The 22915-nt window shown below is 39.5% G+C and overlaps 1 protein-coding gene across 7 annotated transcripts in view; it reads right to left on the reverse strand.

Annotated features, from left to right (window-relative positions):
* ITSN2 (intersectin 2) overlaps positions 1–22915 on the reverse strand; it is an 80147-nt gene that overhangs the window by 38871 nt on the left and 18361 nt on the right. For 5 of the 7 annotated variants that reach the window (XM_063150934.1, XM_063150931.1, XM_063150932.1 and 2 more), the window contains 7 exons: positions 10273–10365; positions 8587–8650; positions 6959–7122; positions 5499–5696; positions 5092–5188; positions 3302–3444; positions 1996–2059 (listed from right to left, as the gene is read on the reverse strand). In XM_063150934.1, coding sequence (XP_063007004.1) covers positions 1996–2059; positions 3302–3444; positions 5092–5188; positions 5499–5696; positions 6959–7122; positions 8587–8650; positions 10273–10365 — 823 coding nt within the window. Of the gene's footprint in view, positions 1–1995; positions 2060–3301; positions 3445–5091; positions 5189–5498; positions 5697–6923; positions 7123–8586; positions 8651–10272; positions 10366–22915 lie in introns of those variants that run through there. The other 2 variants (XM_063150933.1, XM_063150935.1) reach the window with 2 other exon arrangements.

The following is a 22915-nucleotide window of genomic DNA, read 5'->3' on the forward strand; positions in this document are numbered from 1 at the left end:
ATGAAGGGAGATATTATTTGGTTTAATCATGTACTGTTATTCAGATCATGGAATCATGGAGTGGTTTGGGTTGGAAGGGACCTTGAAGATCATCCAGTTCCAACCCCCTGCCATGGACAAGGACAACTTCCATCAGCCCAGGTTGCTCCAAGCTCCATCCAACCTGGCTATGAACACTTCCAGGGATGTGGAACCCACAGCTCCTCTGGGCAGCCTGTTCCAGTGCCTCACCATCCTCACAGTACAGAATTTCTTCCTAATATCCAATCTAAATCTGCTCTCCTTCAGTTTGAAGCCATTCCCCCTTGTCCTGTCTCTACAGGCCCTTGAAAATAAACTCTCTCCATCTTTTTTCGGCTATTTTCAGGTGCAACTTTCTTTTCAGCTTCACTGAAACGTTCTCTTCTCCAGCCTGAACAAACCCAATCCTCCAACATTTCCATAAAACACTGAAAGTGAGAAGTATCTCTTGCTTTATTGCATCACAAATAGAAGAGCTGGAAAGTGAATCCCGGACTGTTCTTAACCAGCTCGAAATGCTAGAAACCACTTTTTCAATTATTTTTTTGAAGCCAAAGAAAACATTACATAAAATTACATCAAACTCTACAAGAGGGAGCTTTGCATAGAATTCTTTTTTCCCCTTGTGTCTCCTTGACAGTGCAGGGAAGACATGAGCTGGTGCAGAGTAACTTGCAGTGGGCAGGAAAAGGATCACCTACCCCCTCTAAGGAGCAGGAGATCCTATGAGCCTACAAACTCTTTCCCACAAACTGGGGGGGGCTGGTGGGGTGTGTGTGTTTGTGTGAAACCAGTGGAATGCAAGAAAGCAGAAGCCTCTCTCAAAGAACTGTCTATAGAGACAGAATTGCTGAAATGTGTCCTTAGACTGCAAAAAAGCAAAATGCTTAGTAAAAACACAGTTCATTTAAAAAGCAGTTTAAAAAAAGTCTATGAAAAACAAAAAGGAAACAACAAAATGAACACCAAAAAAAAAAAAAAGCCCATTACACACACACACCAGTGAAAAACAAAAGCAGGAGATGATGATATTTTGTTATGTTCACACACCAGCACTACTCACATGTAACAGCACTATTGTTTCAGTAATTACCACTAACAAGCACCCAGTAGAAATATCGGTAATTTCTTAGGGCAAAACTGAAATTTGGGCTGTTATTTCTCTCTACAGGGGAACACAGATCTCCTTGCATTGGCTACTGATACCTTCAGGATAAACACCCAGAAGGAAAAGAAACACTGCACACCTGATTTATCCCCCAGACTCCAGAGAGGAGCAATACAACCCCACAGCCCACATTTATCTTCACAGCATGAAACCAAGCAAGCTGAGCTTTGCTGCTGCCAGAGACACAAATGACTGTCCTGGGACAGAGGAAGAAGAAAGGGAACTCAAGAGGAGATGTAAAGCTGTTGTGAGTTCTGCTGGGCCACTAAATTTCATGTCTAACAGCTGAGTTATGTCTGAAGGTGTAATCTAAACAGCCATCTCTAGCAGAGCAGATCATTCAAGCCTTCAGACAACTTTCACTGCTTTCATCAGCACAATAAAGGCAAGTCTTAAAAACCATGTAATATGCAGGTATCTTTATGGAAACTGCAGTAAAACTCAAAAAAAATTGAAGGGTTACTTAATTTTTAATCTTCCTCCATACTTCAAAACTAACAAGCTAGATTTCAGAATCCTATTTTTGAAAGAAAGAAGCCCTCAGCTCAGCGAGAGCATCCCTGGGTCAGAAATTGAAGTTAGCACCTCTTCTATTACACAGAGTTTAACAAACACACACAAAGAATGAAAAACTGAATGATCTCTAGGTGTCTTTTAGAAATGTAACTAGTGAACAAACAGTTTAACTAGCAGCTCAGTTTCTGTTTATGATTTTAGATCTGTGCTATCTCTCTCTATCATTTATTTAATAAAGTACATTTCTTCTCTCAACACCATGAAGACATTGCATCAGTAACTAAACTCACCAAATAGTAGCCAGCTGAGTCTGTGAAAGATTTGATTGCAGAAGGGCATTCCTTGCTTGAAATCCTTAGTGAAAGTGTAAAAGATTTTTATTAAAATAAACACTTCATTCAAAGGTTCACATGAGGCAAAAAATGGGTCATGAACTGGGGCATGTTTATTTTTAATATTAATCTAATCCATTTTCATCAGTTGGTTTTACTTCCAAGGTTAACAACAGGCATTATAACCTGAACACAATGAAGATGTAAGTATTCTCCTGTACCTTTTTCCACCCAGAGCACCAGAGCTGACATGAAAAAATGGGTATTTATGGCAATCCCCACAGCTGTCACAAAAGCACTGCTGACTGTTTGCCTAAACCTTGAGCTATCACCTGGAGAGCTTTCCTTGGCAGCAAAGAATCTGATACATTTCTAGGCAGGTGGAGGAAACTTCCAGTCCAAAATTGACTGAACAAGATTAAAACGTTCAGACTCTTTCTTTAAAGAAATAATTGTCCTGTTCTTTTGTAGGGAAGGGAACTGAGGCAGAGTGCTCATTCAAAATGGGAAATCTAATGCAGACACAAAACATACATAGTGACTTTGCACCTCCTGACTGCTCTCTGAGCACTCTCTACTCACTGCACTGAGGAATCTCATTTTGTAACAACTTCTGTAAAACCCTCCTCTTGTATATTAACTTGGTATGAAGTCTTTTGAAGCCACTATAATGCTGTGGCCCAGCACAGATGGCACTGGAAATCAACAAGGACTCTCTTAAAAAACTTTGGAAAAATTCCAAGCAGTGGCTGCAGTTCTGCAGTCTTTCCCAAGCTCCTTTCTTTCAAAAGATAAAGAAAGCCCAAGTATCTGAGCAGGGATAGTTGGACAGGAGCACATGTCACAAAAATGAAGGTGAATGTCCCCCAATGTCACAAGAAAGAGCCTCAGTCCAAGGAGTGATGTTTGAAAAATGCCTGCTGACTTTACAGAGCTGAACTCCACAGCCTTGTGGATCTCAGGCTCCTCCAGTCAGGTCCCACCACTCCAGGCTTCTCCTCTTCCCTGCCACAGCTGCTGCAGCTTCCCCAGTGTGTTTGGCTCCTCCAGGTCTAACACCAAGCCCAAGCCAATGAACTGAAGGTTATTTCCATTCCTTGGGTGGCTGAAATCCACTCTCTCTTGCACAGGTCTGAACACCAACATTTCAGTTTTTATTTCACATGCAAGCCAAATACCAGGCTGGGATTCCATCCCTCAGCCTGTGATGTTCAGAGGCAGGAAACACTCTGGTTTTCCAGCCCATACCAAAAGTCATACTCACCTGATAAATATCCACTCATGCTTTTATCAAGACTGTTAAATTTCTGTCTGTATTTTAATCTGGAGGCCTGAGGAACTGCCCAGTCTGAGGATGTAATCTTTGGTGAATTCCCAGCTAGCGATGCACTAGAGGAAGAATTTGAACTGCAATATAATTTCAAAACAAAACAAAGCAAAAAAAACAAACCAAACCAACCAACCAAATATTAAAAGAAAACCAAAAGAGAAAAAGAGATAAAGAAATAACTCTAAATCATTTGGTTTAAAAAAGAGGCATTGGAACAGAAGATACATAGAATCTTCCAGTAACATGAAACAACTTGCACAATGTTTTACTTCTGCTAACTTGCTATAAATAATTTCATCACAAATATGGAATTTTACAGCCAAAGTAGGGATATATTTGTAAGGAAACAACATGAGGATTAGAAAATAATTTTCCTTGGGTATCACAGGCACTAATGCCCATAACTGATCCTTCTACCACTGCAGAATAATAGTAGAGGAAACCCAGGGAAACACCTCCACTATCCCAAGAGTGTTGGGTCATTGTTTAAGTAATTTTAAGAGGCATGTTAATGAATAAACATGAGAATAAAAATGGATCTGATGAACTCATAACCAAAAGCAGCTTCTAAAGCTGCTTTAATCACCATATTCCAGCTCTACCTCTTTCTGTGACAATAACATGCTGAGTGGAGCTTTTCCAACTCAGTCAGTTTCTGCAGAATAGTGCTGATGGAGGGTGTAGATATACCCATCAAACTTCCATCTAAACTCCCAGCATTTTCAGCGTCCCATCTCTGAAAATCAGACAAACTCAGGAGAGCTGAATCCAGCCTGCCTTGTTTAAGGTGATCCCCCTGCTCTGTCAAGTAAAAAAAAACCAAACACTTTGAAGTGCTATCCAAAGCAATTGAGAATGCTGACAAAGTCTCTCCAGCACAATGCTGGATTGACATCCCCTGCATGGAATGAGACAACATGATGGTGACAATGCTGCCAACAACAACACTGGAGAAGGGCTCCTTTGTACAGCACCAGCAACAGAAAACTTTCCAATTCAAAAAAGACAACCAACCAAAAAAAGATGGTTCCAGGCACATGCCATGCCTACAGTCACCTCACAGGACATCTGCTGACATCAGGTGTGTGAGGAGCCCAGATCATGCACCCCACATGCCCTGAACAGGCAGCAGGGAGGTGCAAGAGCCTCTGAGTCACTCATGGAACTGAGCTGGGGTGGAGATGCCCTCAGGACCATCCTGGGAGACACCCCTGGGTGCCCAACCAGATACATAAGCCCAGTCCCTCACTGTGTGCAAGTCCCTCCATGGCAAAGCCCTAAAATCAGTGAACCAGAGCAGCTGATTATAAAGATCCATAATCTTCTATTATTCATAAAGCAAATTCACTGATAAATATTGATAAAAATTCCTATTCTAACACACCTGCTGATGACATGGTGCCTTCTATAATGAATGAGCACATAATGCACAAACATTGCTTTTATAACCACTTAGCAAGGCTTGTCTCTCTTTACTAATGAGGTACATTCCCTTCTTTTTGGCACTGCTCATCTGACCTCCTCACCTACTTTGGATATTTTGTCAATTTACTGAAAATTACTTCCTGTGCATATAAAAACAAAATCTGTTTTTATACTTGACAGGTCATATTATATTGACTAATTTTTAACAATTGTACTTTGAGAACAGAAATGCTCTGTAAGTTTTGGAAGGTATACTACTTTAGTGTAAGATACAACAATTTTAAACTTAGCTTCCATACCTGCTAGATCCTAAATCAATTAGTGACTGTGCCTTCTGCATACTGGAACCACCAAATCCTCCTGCCATGGGGCCTAAAGAACCAGTATGAGGCAGCGCTGGAAGAAGAAGAAACAAAAAATTAACCCCAGAACTATAAAGCAACTGGGTATAAGATAATGCTTCATAATCAACATTCACTTTGACAGAAGTAAGAAAAGCTAATAGGCGGCTTGTTGTTATGATTAACTAGTTAGAACAGAATTAACAAATGTGAACTTTGGAGAAAAACCATTTGTAGGGTTTTCTGGGGATTTTTTGCTGTTCTTTTAACTCTCATGCATATGTTAGGATTCCTGTCTGAAATTAGCCACAGAGAAAATAAGATTCACAATTCTCAGAGCAAGTACTGGACTGTGCTATACTTACTTGAGGAGAAAGGAACTGACAAAGGCTGCAGCAGGCTGGATGTTCCATTTGGCAACGAGGAGGTACTGACAGAAGGCACCAGGGGAGCAGAGATAACCAGGGGAGGAATGGAAGTCATGGAGGTCAGAGCCATGGGAGCGAGCGGTGCAATTGCAGACACAGACGTGGGCATGGACAGATTTGGCATGCTACCCATTCCTAGAGAAAACCCAATAATTCAGGCTTTAACACTGCAGAGGCTTCAGCAAGAATCTGGGTCCCTTATGTGGGTCAAAACTACACAAAGCAACTGGTGTCTGGAATACAATGAGGGAAAATAGATGCTCATGTGCAATATTTACTTTTCTGCTAAATTTAGGCAAGACAGCTCACAGGGGAAAATACACTGAAGAACAGGAATTTAAAAAGAAAAATCTTGACAAGCAAATTCATTCTCAAGGTAGGCTTAGCTACTATTCTCACAACAGAGTAAGATCTGGTTTTCTATAATTGCAGCTATACCTATTTCTTCAACAAGCCTGGCCCCGAGAGAGAATTACAACCTCAAAAGCTGTGACAATCCTCCACAGGGAAAAGCTGCTGCTGTTTCTGAACTAAGTCTCTTCCAACTATCAGCCTTGGAAGAATCCACAGGAGTGAAAAGTCCTTATTAGTACCCATGCTTAGCAAAGGGTTTCTAGAGGCAGCTGCCTGAGGCAAATTAGGGCACTTGAATTACTGGCTGCACCTTGTGGAACACAACAGTGCTGGTGAGATGATGGAAAGTTATAAAGGTAACTGCATGCCATCCACAGCTCCCTGTAAATGCATGCCCTTGGACCCAAACACACGAGATTTGGTGATGGGCAGACATTTTAAATCATGTATGTAATTCATATATGCATACATTTAATTTCATCATAGAGGTGTACCCGTATTTTCTAATCCAGCCCAAGTCATTGTGGATATTTTGTGCTATAAAATAACACAATAGCAAGCAAGCACTGAATCCCCAAACACTATATAAAAAAAAGAGTCAAAGTAATTCTATTCAGTTAATTATATAACCAAAACAGTCTGATTCACTTTGAAAAAATATGTAAAACAGCTGTTCTACCAAAACTCTGACCTTTGCATAAATTTAACTTTAAAACCCCCATGTATAAATACGTGACTGAGTAGGAGGAAGAAAAAAAAAGACCACCAGTACAAAATGAGAGCCTGCAAGGCAGACGGTAGATGTGAGTGGACTTCTTGTTAAAACTGAATAAATGTTTTTCTCTATTAGAAGTCTTCAAATAATCAAATTTTCAAATATATCAAGAAAGTGACCTGGTGAATTTCCTAAATCAGAATATCCTTTTTTTTTGTTTCACACTGATTCACTAAACTTTCATGGTCAGATTAATGCTTTTATTTGGCTGCAATTAACTGTGGCTTTTTTACCTCTGAACACTAAGTAATTATATATTCATAAGTACCAAAGCGAGCTGACATTAGTGGTGAAAACACTGGAGTTTGTTTCATGACAGGAGGGAGAACTGTGGGCAAGTGCTGTCCTTGCAATTTCAGCTTGATGAGTTTCATAGCTATAGAGAACTCCAGCTGATCCATTTTTCCATCCTTGTTCAGGTCCGAGAGAGTCCTTAAAACAAAACAAAATAAAATAAAATTAGAAAAGAAACAGAAATATAACATTTTTGATCTATGAGAGGCTTTCCTACTAGATTTATTTACTGTTTTTTCACAGGAAAACAAGAAACTTACTGCAAAGTAAATTCTCAACTGTGGATAACTTTCTTACCTGTGAGAAGTTTGAGCACTCTCTTCTGCAGAGTTCAGTTTTGAGGTTCCTATATATTAAACATGCAATTCCCAAGAAAGCAGGAAAGCTTTTGGGAAAGCAGAAATCTCCTGCCCAGTGGATACACTTGTTGCCTCTGCTGCAAGCCTCTGCTATGCTTTTCTTTATGCTCCCAGTCAGAATAATTATTTTAAATTAATCCTTGGTAAGGTAAGTAATTGATGCAAGAATCTGTAACAAGATGCAGGAGGATGCAGGAACCTCCTAAAGGCACCATACACTGCTATGAAAACTTCATTAATTCACAGTGGTGAATTAACCTCCCAGTGGTGAGGTTTTCTGAGCCTGATACCCACACTCTTTTCCTTCTGACAGTTCTCCAAATAAATACAACAGGAAATATAGGCAACAGTGCATACATAACATTTCTGGTCAGACAGGTAATATAAAATTTTATTAACATTTAAGCATGCAAGGACCAAGCACAAGAACGTAAATAAAATTAGGAGAAAAAAAATCAGACTAATGTTAAGCTTCATTTTTCCTTTGATTCTGTTACTGCTCAGTACAAAGCCCAAGGTCCCACAGAAAAATCTCCCTGCCCCTCTTTTCCAGGCACTGAGGTTTAATGGTAAACATGATGGTGCTGCTGGTTTGACTTGATGATCCTAGAACACTTTTCTAACCTTAACAACTCTGTGATTCCATGTTGCTGAAGGAAAAACTAACTTCCATTTAGTTATTTGCTTTAACACTTTTTCTTAAAGTTGTTCTTAATTATTATGAGCCTCCAGTATGTGTCTTTGAGCACATACACCCCAAACTGAGCACAGGATTCTAGTGAGGACTGAGGGCTTACAGAGAAGAAAACATTTCAAGTGTTGCACTCACCACATCTATGCTGTAAGGCACAGCACTTTTTCCAGTTCCTGTACTACAGCATTGCTTGGTAACTCACATATCAAAGCTGTCCTTCTACTTTTTTTTGTGACTTTAGATTTTTTTCTTGTCTTCTACTTTGTGTACTTCAAGCCCTTAATATAGTTTAAAAATACTGCATTCAGCATGATCCAATTTGAAATAACATCATTAGAAAGATGTAAAAATTACTGAGTTTTAATTAATTGTTGGTCCACCACACATGGGCTGAAACCTTCCTCTCTATTAAATAAAATTAAAACAATGACCCAGACAACACTTTCTACCTCGACTGCTGAAAGCCTCTGTGAAACACACAGGAAAGGTAGCATTTGAATACTATTAATCTCCTATCTTAGAAAAAACAAACAATAAAGAATACCTTACCATATTTGAGCAAGGATAGAAGATGGCAGACCTGATTGCAAAAAAAAGGTACGTGCTTGATCACCTGTGATAAACAAAGAACAAAAGACAGGCTTTTATACCAGAGACAGATTTTTGAGGAGCTCAGCATGCTCTTGGGGGATTAGGTTTTTGAAATAAACCCCCATGCTGGATGCCAAGCTTACCAGGGCTTTTTTTCCTGCTTTTAACACTGGTGACAGTGATTGTCAGACACCCATGTATTCCATAATTCCCAATCTTTGCTCTGAGAAGTGATTTCAGATAGCTATAAAAACTTTAGCAGGTCACAAATTAATGGCTGCCAACATCTTAAAAGATGCATGGATTAAAAAAATGAATGAAAATTTAATGCTGCCCCAATTACTTATGCAGGAGAGGATGAGAATGCTGGTTCTTTTCTTCTCTATCCCATCTAACTTGAGCCAGTATTGTGTCTCTAGAAAAACTAGGAAAACATCAAGTTCTAAATAATATTCTTTTCTGTCAGACAACACACAATTTCAGTATTTCAGGAAGGGAGTAGGAACTGTTGTGCAATCCCATACCAAGTTCCACATCAGTTGGTACACATACAAAGCAGGGACAGTGGTGTTTATGCCTACATCTCAGTGAATTACAGATGCTTAAAGCTAAGACTTCAAATTACTCTTTCAGCTCTCTCTTATGTTCATACACAAGCTTTTATTTCAAGCATTTGCCAAATAAATAAAGCCTGCAGATGCAGGTAAGAGCCCAGATGTGGCCTGAGGGTGGTTCCTGGCACTGCACAGTTTCCAGCTGGAGGCAAACACCAACCTCCCAGTGCTGGCTGGCCAAAGCAGGAGTTAGGTGCCACTTAGCATGTTCCAAACAGACAACTTCCCACTCGCTCCTCAGTCCTTTCCAGCCCCAAAAGAGAAAAAGCAGGGCCAGCAGAGGAACTAGATAGGGCATTACTGGATAGCTGGGCAGGCAGGAGCTGTCAGGGCTGGTCTTTAGTGCTCAGACACCCACCAAGAATGAGGCATTCTTAAATTAAGACATCTTTGCCAATGAAATTGGGTCTTGATATCAAAAGCAGATTTTAGATTTAAAACCTCCAAATTGTGAGGTGCATAGCAATGTGACCCAATTGTTTCAGAGGAGACACAGCTGAATGCAACTGGAACTGACAGCAGGCCCTGCAATATGCCATTAGTCCACCCTGTCCCTGCTGAAGGCCCAATGGCCCAAATTTCAAGCAGTTTGCTAACAAAGACAAGCTGCCAGCATCCCTCTCCCTGTCTCCTCCTGCCAAACAAAGATGTCTAACAGCACAGCATTCTCTCCTCACACTGAGGAAAGCCACTTCTGCTGTGTCTGGTGTCACCTGCGAGAACAGCTACTGGAAGTGCTCCCATGTGAGCACAGATTTCACCTGATCTTCTCTGGTTTCTGAAACTAGACAGAATGGCAGCACACAGTTGGTGGCTGCAGAAGTGACAGGGTTAAACAGAACAGCGTTCCTGTGCCAGACTTGAGAGGAAAGCTTGTTAAGTTTACTAATAACCTGTGGCTGTTTGCCTGAAGAATATGGTGATTAGTCACACAACAAAGGGCTAGAAATAGGATGCAGTTCCAAAAGTGTTCTGCAAAGATATGTATGTGTACACAGAAGTTAATGTGTAATGCAGAGCTCAGACCAACCTGTAATGAACCCTCCCATGGGTTTAAGGCTATCAAACTGCTTGTCATGCTTGGCCCGCTCTTCAGAGGTGATGGCCCAGATATTTGGCCCTCCTGGAAAAAAAACCCAAACCAAATCAACAAAAAAACCAGTGAACAACCAAATAGACTGAAAACTTTCAGAAATAAAACCTGTCACTTGCAAAATAAAAGCTTGGATTTCTCAAGAGACAAACTTAGACACACCCAGCTCCTACCAGCTTGGCAAGGAGCTTTTGCAACACAAACCTGCTTCCCAGATGTGCAACCCAGCTGAGACAATGCCCCAGCCAGACTGCTTCAGCCTGGCTTTCAGACAAGCTCTGTTGTCCTTCAGAGCTGGTGCAGAGCAGTTTCCCGTGGCTGCTGATTGTTTGCAATCTGGCTCTCTGATGAAGAAATGGCATTCAGTGTCACCCAGGTTCCCATGCACAGGGTTAGCACCCTCAAGGCTTACACTTGTCTTGCCAGCACTCTAAAAGCAAAATTGGGACTGCTAACAAAAAAATAATTTGGTTTTGTCTGACAAAGAAGTGACATTTTGGGCTGTTTTTTATTTTTTAAACAGCATGCAATGCCCACTTCACATTTTTCAATACTTAATGAAGAATAAAATATTACAGCCTGAGAGTAGGAATGAGAAGTTACAGGGAATAACTGTGTTTTCAGTGCTGGTAATACCAGGCAGAACCAGAGAGACTTTCAGAAATGCTGCAACCTGCTGCATAAAGGTCAGGGTGTGCATCCTTTGCAGGAAAAGCAGCTTGCCAGAAATAATTGGGTTTGTTTTTTAAGTAAAAGGAAGTTTTAGTCGGGAAGTTCTTGACAAATATTTAATTTTTCAAGTCAATGAATGCAAGAACTAGCCAAAATTCTGAATGGAACCACTCAAAACAGCATTAAAAGGTTATTACATGAAAAACACTTCTAAAATTACATTCTGCTGAGTATTACTACTTCCAAAGAACTGTTAACCTGTTCAAGTGTTTGTACTGCTCCCTAAAAGACAGTCAAGGGAATAAATAATTCTTCTAATATGATATTAACAACTTACTTTAAAAGCCACTGCACTTGGAAAAAAAAAGTTAGCATAAAAGGCTTCCTCTTCCTACATAAACCTTATTTCAAAGCACTGAATATCCAAAATTTCAAGAGGTTTTTGCACTGTTTTCCAATGTGCAACAGCAAAGTGAAGGGACTAGGAGCTGATATACTTGCCAATACAGACACAGTAACAATGTTATTCATCTCTCATCTTTGTTTATCTACATAAAGAAACACATTTTCCAGAACACACTTATTTTTTCCTCTTAAGAAGGTTCTATTAAAACTGTATTTCTTCTTGCATGTGTACAGATTTAATTCTTTACCCTTGCTCTCTTAGTAGAGAAGTAGAGAAATAAAATGCTAAAAAGACCAAAACAAAGCAGAAACTCACAGGGGAAATGTATAATAGAAAAGATATGAGGGCATCAGGATACAACCTCTACACACCAGAATTTGGAGTTTTGCTTCTCTCTCTTAAGGACACACCAATTTTTTTTTTTAGTGTGGCCTCAATGAAAGAGTCTTTTTGCTGGCTACATGTGAAATTGTACTTCAAGAACACCCCTCTATTTTCTTCTGATTAAATGAGCACAAAAAAATCTAAATTAGATATTGATAAAGTGAAGTGAATCTGAATCAGATGCCTAGAAATCAACGGGCACTGTGAGTATTACTGCAAGACACTAATGAGGACAACTTACACCCTGAGGCAAAAATTAGAGCAGCACTTAGATTTCTTTAAAGTGCTAATTTTAAACTAGAAACAGGAAGTGCTTAACATGTCGTTGTGATTATAGAAATTATCTCAAACAGATGAAAAAATGCTCCTAAAGCTTCCAGCAGCAACTTCAGAGAGATTGACTATTTTTTTGAAGACAAAATATTAAAAACATTACATTTTCCTTCTATTAAATATCCCTCTTTGAACATCTTTTGAAGCAGGTAGCTGCAACACTCCTCAGCTTTTTAAAATCAATGACAGAATGATTAAGACCACCATAATATATTCACATGGTCAGGGGCTACAAAATGATAAAAACACAGTAACAATTTCTTGACTGGAGTTATGACCATCACCATGGCCCCTCTAGAGAATCCAATTTACATTGTAAGACAACTTTTGTTCATATATGCAGAGTTTCTTACTTATTTGTTACAGATTAAGCAAGAAGATGGCAATCAATCTTGAAAATCTCACACATTTCTGTATTCAAGAGTTGCTTTACTATCTGGTAAATTATATTTCCTCTCCAACTATGAAATTCAGCATTCTACACAGCATTTTTTCAAATGTGCTAAAACCTTGCATGTCAGCAAATCCCCAAATTCACACCTGTAGCTGCATGATGATTAAAATGTCATTCAACAAGTGATTCAAGATCCACATTCACCCTTCATTCTCGTTTTTGCCTTCCTTAACACATCCAAGAACATTGCTCTTTTTTGCACACTTTTACCTCTGGACCTACATCTTCAAGGTCCTTTCTGTTCCATGCCTGTGACTGTGATTCAGCCCCACACCCCTGCAAGGAGCAGGAACATCCTTCACCAGCCCGGGTGGATCAGAGCCTCATCCAGCCTGGCCTGGGACACTCCCAGGGATGGGGCAGCCCCAGCTTCTCCGGGCAGCCTGTGCTTGTAGGAAAATTCTACCTTGTAGGAAAATTCTACCTTACATCTATTTGAAATCTACAATTTTTAATTTAAAACCATCACCCCTCCTCCTATCTCAGCAGGTCCTGCTAGAGTGTTTGTCCCCACCTTTCTTACAGGCCTCCTTTAAGTACTAAAGAGCCACAGAAAGGTCTCTCTGGAGCCTTCTCCAGGTTGAACAACCCCAAGATTCTTGCAAGTATAAATTTCATTTTTAAAAAGAAATCTTAGACTAAAACCACATTATTCTATCAACAAGTGCTTCTACAGCCTTACACAGTCCCAGTGAGTCAGTGCAAGCAGCTGTCATGGAATAGTGATAACTACAAACATTATCAAAAGCACATTGTGGGAATGTTTCAGGCAACTGAAAACACCAACCTGCTATTAATTTATTTTCAACAGTAGAAAAATTTCAGATTCTCCCTTTCCCTAAGGACAGAGACTGAGAGTCCTACTTTTTTGGTGATTAATTCCATAAAGATACGCTCTCTGATGGTTTCTTTATAGGCATGGAAGAAAATGCAGTAAGTCTTAAAATTCAATGTATAAAAACATAGATTTTTAAAAATATAAATATTCATAGCAGGAATTAGGATCTAGAGAACAGCATACTTTTAAGTCAGCACACCCCTCCCAGTGAAATTTTAGTGCTTGTCTATAACTGAACAAAGGCCCAGAAAATTAAGTTTTATCCTAACATCACTGGAGAGAGTGTCTGCCATCTGCAGCCTGAACTAGAACAGGTCATTGTTTTCTGAATAGAGGTTAATAACTGTTGGACAATGAAAGTATATGTGTAAAATAAAATAATAATAAAAAAAATTAAAACCCCATTGCTTCTGGTAGGGATCCACAGTGAATGCAGTCAAACCCCACCCACACTTATTATTTAAAGGACTCACTGGTTTTTTTCAACTCCCACCCCATATGCCACAGAAACAAGATAAACAGCACAGCACAAGAGGGAAGGCTAAAGCACTGTCAATGACTGTATTTAGCTTAATCAGGTGCTCACAGCTCTTTTGATGGTGCTCTTGGTGACACAATTAAGAAAAGTAAAATTTGTGTACAGAAAGGCTCATATGAAGATTTCTCAAAAGCTCATATGAAGATTTCTCAAAATACCATGTGAAAATACCATACCAGTCTATCTGAAATAAACACTTTCAACAATGGGACTCACAAGGTCTTGGCAATTCCACAAAACACATCACAGCACCATTCTCCAATTGTTGTGTTTACCTATAGAGTACAACAAAGACCATCACAAAAACTCAGCCAAAATTAGTCTGCAACTCGGTTCTCCTGTGCCATCACCATCAAATCATGCTACAATCCTTACAAATATTGTGAGGATTTTTTTTTGCTTCCCAAAACTACCACAAGTGGTAAAAATGGGCACTCAGTGCAACTGCTGAGAGAAGTTACACTGCCTGGTTTACACACAGCCACGTCCCGGGCATGCTGAGCTGTGATGAAGGGAAGATACTCCTTCCCTGGGAAAGGCAGAACCGCAGGAGGAGTCAAACATCTGCCACCCAAGATGTACCATCCAAACTGATCTGGCTTAGCTCAGCCATTTTTTGTACTAACACACCTTCAGTTCCAGGGCTGAGAAATGTCTTGCCTATAAACCAGATCCAATGAATTCTGCATAGAGAAATTGCTGCTGTTCTTCCATCCACATGGCCCCAGTCCTCTCTCATGGCAAGTCATGAATCACAAACCAAACTGCAGGGTCTGCTCCTCACAGCCCTCTCTGACCACAGGATGGGCAAGAGGCAGGAATCTCCTTGATGGAGCAGTGCTGAACCTTTGGCTGCCCAGGCAGCAGTGAGCTACAATGTGTAAAATCACATTTTACAGATCAGTTCCCCACCAGAAATCAAAATACAGCTGCTACTACATGCTCCCATGAGAGGCTTTGCTGCTGACAAGGAATAGCACATTACTTTTCTGACTCAGCTTAAATTTCCTGGACATTTTCGACATCTAAATAATTTTTCCCAACTGTAGCTGATAAAATTTTGGAGGGCAAGAACAGTACAATCTCTCTGACAAGAAGATATCCCATTAATTCATTATTCTTCAAAACAGAGTACTTTAGAATCTTACAACTTCATACATGAAGCCAACACTGTATTTGACTACTCTTTTTAGGAATCAAAACTCAAGAAATGGTGAACCAGAGAGATTTTCCCCACAAAGATTTTGCCTAGAATAGAGTAACTACTGTCTTCACCTGCTCTTTTTGCTCATGAAAAACCACAAGTCTTTCTCAGTAAGAAAAAGACAGAGGCCAAGTTTTCTTTCTTTCCTAGAGAAGGCTGGTACTTTCAGACAAGACTGAATAAACATCAGCACTGACAATTGTTCTCAATATCCAATATTGGAAACCTGGACTTCACATCCAGGTATGTCTCCAGAGATTCCCTATTCCAAAAATTCCCTACTCCAAAACATAAAACCAACAGTGAAAAGTCCTTTACTTGCCCACTCCAAAACTCCCCAACACATTCAAGAGTTCAATGTCAGATGTGGAGCCTGCCCCCGTGGGATGACAAAGACCCAAAACATCCAAAGCTAAACACACTTTGAACTTCACTCTCAAGACTTCTCTGAAGATGACAAAACACAGACTGACCTCCCTTTAATGTAACAGGTATTTCTGTAATTCCATGTGGCAGCACTCAGTTTTCTATTGTTGGAAACTAGTGACTATGCTGTTGATTTGGTATTTCAGTTTCTTTAAGTTCATTTAAAATAAAAGACACCTCTTTAGGCGATAGCAGGGAGGTCTGCTTATGGCAGGATCACAGCATTTCAGGAAAGCTCCAGAAATGTCTTTACAGCACTGCATCAGACAGATAACCTTCTGAATAAAATAAAGGACTTGCTTTGATGGGCTGCCAACATCAAAAGAGAAGCAAACACGGTTCTCTCCTTAAAACAGTAAAATCACCATTGAAAGAGAGGGGAGAAAAGAAAGTGCAGTCCTAGAAGAAGAGTAAATAGACTTGAAAATGCTCTATTAAGACCTCTGCCACTGGTTAGTCCTGCCAATAGGCAAAAGGTAGCTGTAGTGAGAGCAGCTGGATTACTGATAAGGAAAAAACATAAGACATTTCTCACATTCTCCAGAGTATCTTTGTTTCTCACTCACAGGCATTGCTTGTTTTTCTCTAATAAAAACTATGCTCCTATGACCTACAAAGTTAATTAACTCCACAGAGATAATAAACCTAAATTGAAAGAGCATTCCTTGTACATGTGAGTCATGAGGATTATACCACCACCTCTGTAACCATCAAAAAAAACTAGCATGAAGCTTCATAATGACCTTAAATAAATATTTATCCTTGTGTTTAAAAAGAGGAAAATTTCAGCACAGACATGGAGCAACGTGCCTCAAGCTGTATAACAAGGGGTTTTCCTTAATGCAACCAGCAATCACAATACAGTCTCCTATTAGGAGCCTCCAGAGACTTGTCTGGTCTAGGACATATTTGGATTAATCTAATAATTCCAGTCTTTCTGTGTTTGCAGATAAGTATACCACAGAGGCATTTATCACAGATTTGATTTAACACTCCCAACTGAGATGTTGAATCAGGCTTCTAATTTTTCCTCAGTGGTGAGTAAACACTCCAGGAGTCTGAAAATACACAGAACATTTTACCATTAGTCTGAATTTGAGATTCTTTATCAGTGTAATTGCTATTTTCAATATTTGCTTCCCTCCTTCACTGTTGATTCCATATCTCTAACAGGAGAAAAATTACTAATAAACAGCATTTATCCTTATTTAGGTGTGCTAATGTGTATGAATTACTACTGTGGAGGCTTTGGGTCCATCCCAAAGCATCACCTGCTCTTCCTTGAGGTTTGCACCTGCTCTTCTGAGCTTCCACAATCTCAGACCATCAAAGGAGGCATGTGCAATCTCCTTTCACAGTTCATACATTAATCTCCAATTACTCATCCTACCAGAAATGCTCCATGGAGGCTCTCATTTTTATTAAGCAACACAAAGGCAGCTGCCAGAGGAAAAGGGTACCTATTTCTGTGCTTAACTGTAACTTCAGCAACTTCTTTTTGTGTGCACATAGATAAAAGGAAAAATTTGTAGCTAAAGAATGTTCAGTACAGGGAAACGTGATTCTCCTTCAATTTTGTAATGTCTATATTTACAAGAATTGTGCCCACTGAAGCCAAGAGAATTTTTAAAGATTTTCAAGCACCTCTTGCACAGCTGGTACCTGCAGACTTGTTAAATAGTGTCAGGCACATGCAAGGCTACAAGATTTGGCCAAGAAAAGTTTGATTAATTGTAGAGCAAACTTACAGAAATGTGGACAAAGCAACAGCAGTCACATTGCGTTTTAGAGTACAATTAATATTCTTTGCATTATGTACAGAATTTCCAGATATTTGGTACACTGGGAACTCTCAGGCTGGACAGTTCACTGAAATAAAATATTGAGCTTGTTTAAACTATCCACTTTCTCCTGTGAGATGGGGTGCAGAATTCTGCCTGGAGATCTTGTCACTGGTAGCCCCCACTCTGATACACAAAATCCATCCATAAAGGAGGAACATCAGAACACAGGACACCCCGTGCCACACAGTGATCCCAATGTAGAAACATAATCCATGCTTTCAGGAGGAGTATAATCCCTAAAACAATTTAGAGATACATAATAGTGTAATCCATGCTAACAGTATAGATCTAATTCTTTTCTGAACTCTACAGCACACTTGGCTATTCCAAAGCACTTAAAGTATCAGTTTATAATAGCAGGATAGTATTTCTATACTTTATAAATATCACAGAATCTTTTCGGTCATTAAGGCTATCCATTTTCAGAAGATATTTTTTTATTAAATTATTGCCAATTCCACTGAAGCACTAAAAAAAAAAAAGAAAAAAGAACAAAAAAAACCCCCCAAAAAACCAAAACAAAAAAAAAAAACCCAAAAAACCAAACAACAACAACAACAAAAAAACCCACACCAAGGAAGAAAAATACTGAAAAACAAAAAAAAAAAGTAAAGTTTCATTAATGGTCCACTAATGTAAAAGTACATCAGGAAATGCATGCTAGAAATGTATATAAACTATTCTGAACTGCAAATTAATATGCTACCCTTTACACCAGTTTCCTGTAAAGTTTTTGACAATTCATTCTATAGTGCGTTTTTTAAGTTCCCTACATCTCATCAAAAAGGGCAATCACTGTAATACACAATGTTGGTAAACTCATGTTTTGTTCTTAAAAGTTAATTAACTTTGCCTTTCCTTACATGAAGACGTTGGCACACAGAGCTGGGCTTAACCTAAGCCTTTGCCAGATTTAGATTCAATAGCAGCAATTAATATAAAATTATATTCTGCCTGATTCTGGAGAAACAATGGCAGTGAAACCAACCGTAGTTGCTGAGTTACACTGCTGCAGCACGTGAAATAAGCCCACTCTTTTAGCCAGTGACAGCTCTGTCTGTGCTCAGAATCACAGAAGCACAGAGTCCTTTAGGTTGGAGAAGACCTTTAAGATCATGGAGTCCAGCCATCAATCCAGCACTGCCAAGGCCAGCACTAAACCATGTCCCTCAGTGCCACATTTACAGATCTTTTAAATGCCCACAGGGATGATGACTCCAGCACTGCCCTGGGCAGCCTGTCTAATGCTTGACAACCCTTTCAGGAAAGAAATTTTTTCCAGTATTCAATCTAAATCTCCCCTGGTACAACTTGAAGCCACTTTGCCTTGTCCTGTCATTTGTTACTTGTGAAAGAGCCCATCCAGCTGTCCCCTCCTGTCAGGAGCTGTGCAGAGCCAGAAGGTTCCCCCTGAGCCTCCTTTTCTCCAGGCTGAGCCCCTTTCCCAGCTCCCTCAGCTGCTCCTCCTCAGACCTGTGCTCCAGAGCCTTCCCCAGCTCCTCTCCCTTCCCTGGACACGCTCCAGCCCCTCAATGTCCTTCCCAAACTGCACACAGGATTTGAGGCACATCCCCTCCAGGGACCAGCATGTGGGAATGGTCATTTTCCTAAACCTGCAATTCATACTTTTGGATGGATTTTAGAAATGGAAAGAAGAGATGAAAAAAGTCACACCAACAAGAGTCTTTCCCATGGAAGGTATGAAAAGGTCAAGTAAGCAATATTATCATGGCATAATATAATCATACTTTGCTAAATTCTCCAGCTTTAAGCCTTGCCTCCATTTGCTTTTAAGGTGAGCAAACTTCCAGCTGACAGAATCCATGACCCTCCTTCCCAGCCTGACACAGAAGATTGAAGGGATGCTTACCCTTCAGTTAAGGATAAGTCAGAAGCTTTTTCAAGTAAACTCATCAACCTGTATTGTATCAAAGCCTTCCAGGAGAAAAATAAAAATTTTTAGTTACCATGTTTGTGGAAAAAGTTCACCAGAGCCTAGACAAAACATTTCTAATCCAGGAAATTGATGCTTTATGCTGCTGCTGCTCACCAGCATTCACAAAACAACCCTATGATTTAATTAAAAATTTACAAAAGAACAATTTGTTTAATTATTGTCTAGCAAATCTCTGTGGAGTGCTGCAAAACTAATAAGATTCAGGTGAGTTTGCATCTGTGGCAGCCAATAAATCTTTCTGCACCAGGAGAAATGCAGGCAGTAAAAATACCAGGGAAGAGGATGCAAAGTGAACCTTGAAATTAGGTGTGGTAAAGGAAATTATTCTCTCATGAAGACATACACTGACAAGATCAGAACAGAATTCTGTTTCAGGAATATTAGGTCCTTTCCAGTAATTTTTGTAGTTCTCATCACTATCTGGCCATTAGACTAAAAACCACATTTCTGGGTTCTCAGGGCTGAGGAGGAAGGCTGATGGGTTATATCTGCAATGAAGAACTGGGACACAGACTTGAAAGAGGAGAGGAAAACAGACGAACAAAAAACATATCCCCAAAAAATTACACAGGAAGGGTGGGAGAGAAGAAAAAATGAAGAGGCATTTCCTGAATGATCTTGGAATAAAATAAAAATAGGAGAAAATTCAGGAAACAAAACACAGTGACAGTCCTTCCAGCAGAGACTGAATATCCCCCCAGCTGATATGCCAGCACAGTGACAGTGTGAGCCAAGCATGTGGTGGTGCTGCTCCAGGGTGTCTCCTCAGCCCCAGTGCAGCTCCTGAACCAGAAAACTGCCTCATTACTAGAAGGAAAATCCACCTATCTCTAATGATTTAAGGAATCCAAGACCTTTTGTCATTCACAGCTTCCTACAGCTTTCACTTTTTATTTGACACAGTGCAAAGTGCTCTGTATGACTGAGATCTATGGTACTTTCATCTGATACTGGATAATCCATGTGTTATCAGAGAGTAATTACCATTCCCTTGCCTGAAAAATAATGGATGACCTTGGGGAGGTGACATCTGTATTTTCCACCATCCCCACCCTTTCGTTTCCAAGCTGAAATGTCCTAGTCAATTCAATTAATCCACATATGGAAGCTGTTCTGTATCTTTAATCATTCTTGTTACCCTCCTCTTTGTAACTTCTAGTCCTGGCAGAACGAAAAAATGAAGGCAAAATGAAGGAAACACAAAGGAAACAGAAGCAAGAATAAGAGAGTTTGCTCAAATAGTTCTCCTTAGAAGGATAAATTACTAATTAGCAAAATCTGCCAACTATATCCAGCACACATACAGTATTACTTTCCAAGCACACATAAGGGGTTGATTTGAAATACAATAAATTTTAAACTGCTTCATTTATGTTCATACAACCATTGGTATCAGTTTATATAGTATCATTTATATATATATATATATATATATATATTAGTTTATATCATAGTCCCTAATCCTGCCTTGCCAGCAGGCTCACATGGACATTTATGGGCTAGAATTTGGAACAGAATTCTTCCCTGAGTTTTACAGTTGTTACAGTTTCTCAGTTGCCAGAAACCACTGATTTAGCAAGCTTCTTGAGCCAAAAAAAGCCCCAAAGGGAAAAAAAAAAAGGCAGCAACCATTTAATAGCCATGGCACAGATCTTTCGTCCTCAAGTTTTGATTCCATGTTTCCAAAAGATCTTAAAGACAGTGAGTCCTAAAAGTGAGTTGTAAGTTGTTCACTGTGTTAAACAAACTACCAAACCAACAAACAAACCCATTTTCTTCTGCTAGCCTTAAACTCAATAATTTCCCTACATATCATGTTGCTTTGCAGCTATGAAAAAATACAGTGAATATTCCTTCCCTTGTTAGCATTTTCTGTACTGTTATGGCATTACAGGTTTTTAGCTGTCTCTAAAAAACTACCTAAACTATCCTTAGCTGTCTCTAAGCTAAACTAAGCAACTCTCATCCCTTTAGTCTCACTTAGCACAGGAGCCACAATCTCTGTGGCCACCTTTTTCACAGGTATCCTTACTTTAATTCCTTTTGTGTAACAGATTCTGGCAGCTACAGAGTGGATCATTTCCAGAAAAGGGAGCTTGGTCAATGTTATCTTCAGGCCAGGTTAAAAAGGAGTGTCTGTGTATTTCTTAATCCAATCTGAGAACAGAGTACATTAGAAATAAGAGGAGAGACTCTGCTGGCCTTCCAACCCACATCATCTCCATCACAAACAGTTTATACACTAACTCACACCTGTAAATTTTATTTCCCCAAGCCTGAGGATTTCCTGTGAGACACAGAGCTATAGAAGCACTATTATTTGTTTCACAACAAATTTCACTTGTAGCTGGTAAGAAAAAATAAGTGCACCCTTTTCAGTACAGTTATACAAGTATCAACACACACTGTAGCAGGTGCAGAGCTTCACAGCAGTGAAACCAGGACTTCTCAGGAAAGATCTGCTTCCTACAGAAACAACTGTGCTGCACAGATCATGGTTCAATGCTAAATTATGGTTATGACAAGAAAGGCAGGGGAAAATGTCAGTGCATAATTTAAAATATACCACCTCTTACTTCTATTTACATAGATATAAAAACTTTTATGCAAATTACTTCAGTAAGAAGAGGTAAAAGAGCAGCAAAAGTTCTTGATATTCATTTAACCTTACCTGTTCTTGAGACTTGCATACAGAGAACTTCACATCCACCTAAAGCACAGATGTTTCTAGCTTATTAAAGCATCTTCTCTGAAGATAGCCAGTATGAATGCTAGTCCCATGGCCACTGACATTCAGCTTTCCAGGGTTCCACCCCTTGCAGCTCACTCAGTGATGATTTAAAGCTACTGTCCCATTGTCAGAAAAACAACAGATGTCCCAAAGAACTGCTGCAGTACACTGGAAAGCCTGAACACACAAGATTCCTAATTAAAGTAATAGGCATTATATAAATATATCTGACAGACCACAATGCCTGAAAAATGTGTTTGTTCTTGCCATTATAATTAGTGGGCTAAACCTGAACTCATTCTGCCAATACTGATTAGTATTGTCTGTGGCCTGCTCAAAGTGATGATCACAGATGATTTGGAATTTAGTAGATGTTAAGATGGTGCCACTTCACACAATGCTCATCAACCCTAAATTGCAACAATCACATGAAGTGGCTTATCAGAGTAATGTATTTCATAAACTTGGGAGTTAAACCTTCAAGGAAATGAACATTTTAACAGTCAAAGCACTTTGAAACTTGGTCATGTATTAGATTTATGTTATCTCAGCCAAGCCTTCAGCCTTCTGCTCCATTTTGGGAAAGTATTCATAGATTTTCTTGTGTTTTTTTGTTTAGGGTTTTACGTGCTTTGAAGAAAAAACATCAGGAAGTCTCTCTGACATCCAAACTGAATAACGCAGCTTACATTATAGTATTAGTATTCCAGACAAAAACCATCCTGGGTTTCCCACTCAGAGAAAACTTACCTCATAAAAGCTAACACATGATACTAACAAAATGAAATCTTAG

The sequence above is a fragment of the Melospiza melodia genome, chromosome 3, assembly GCF_035770615.1.
Source record: "Melospiza melodia melodia isolate bMelMel2 chromosome 3, bMelMel2.pri, whole genome shotgun sequence".
In the NCBI taxonomy this organism is placed as follows: Eukaryota; Metazoa; Chordata; class Aves; order Passeriformes; family Passerellidae; genus Melospiza; species Melospiza melodia.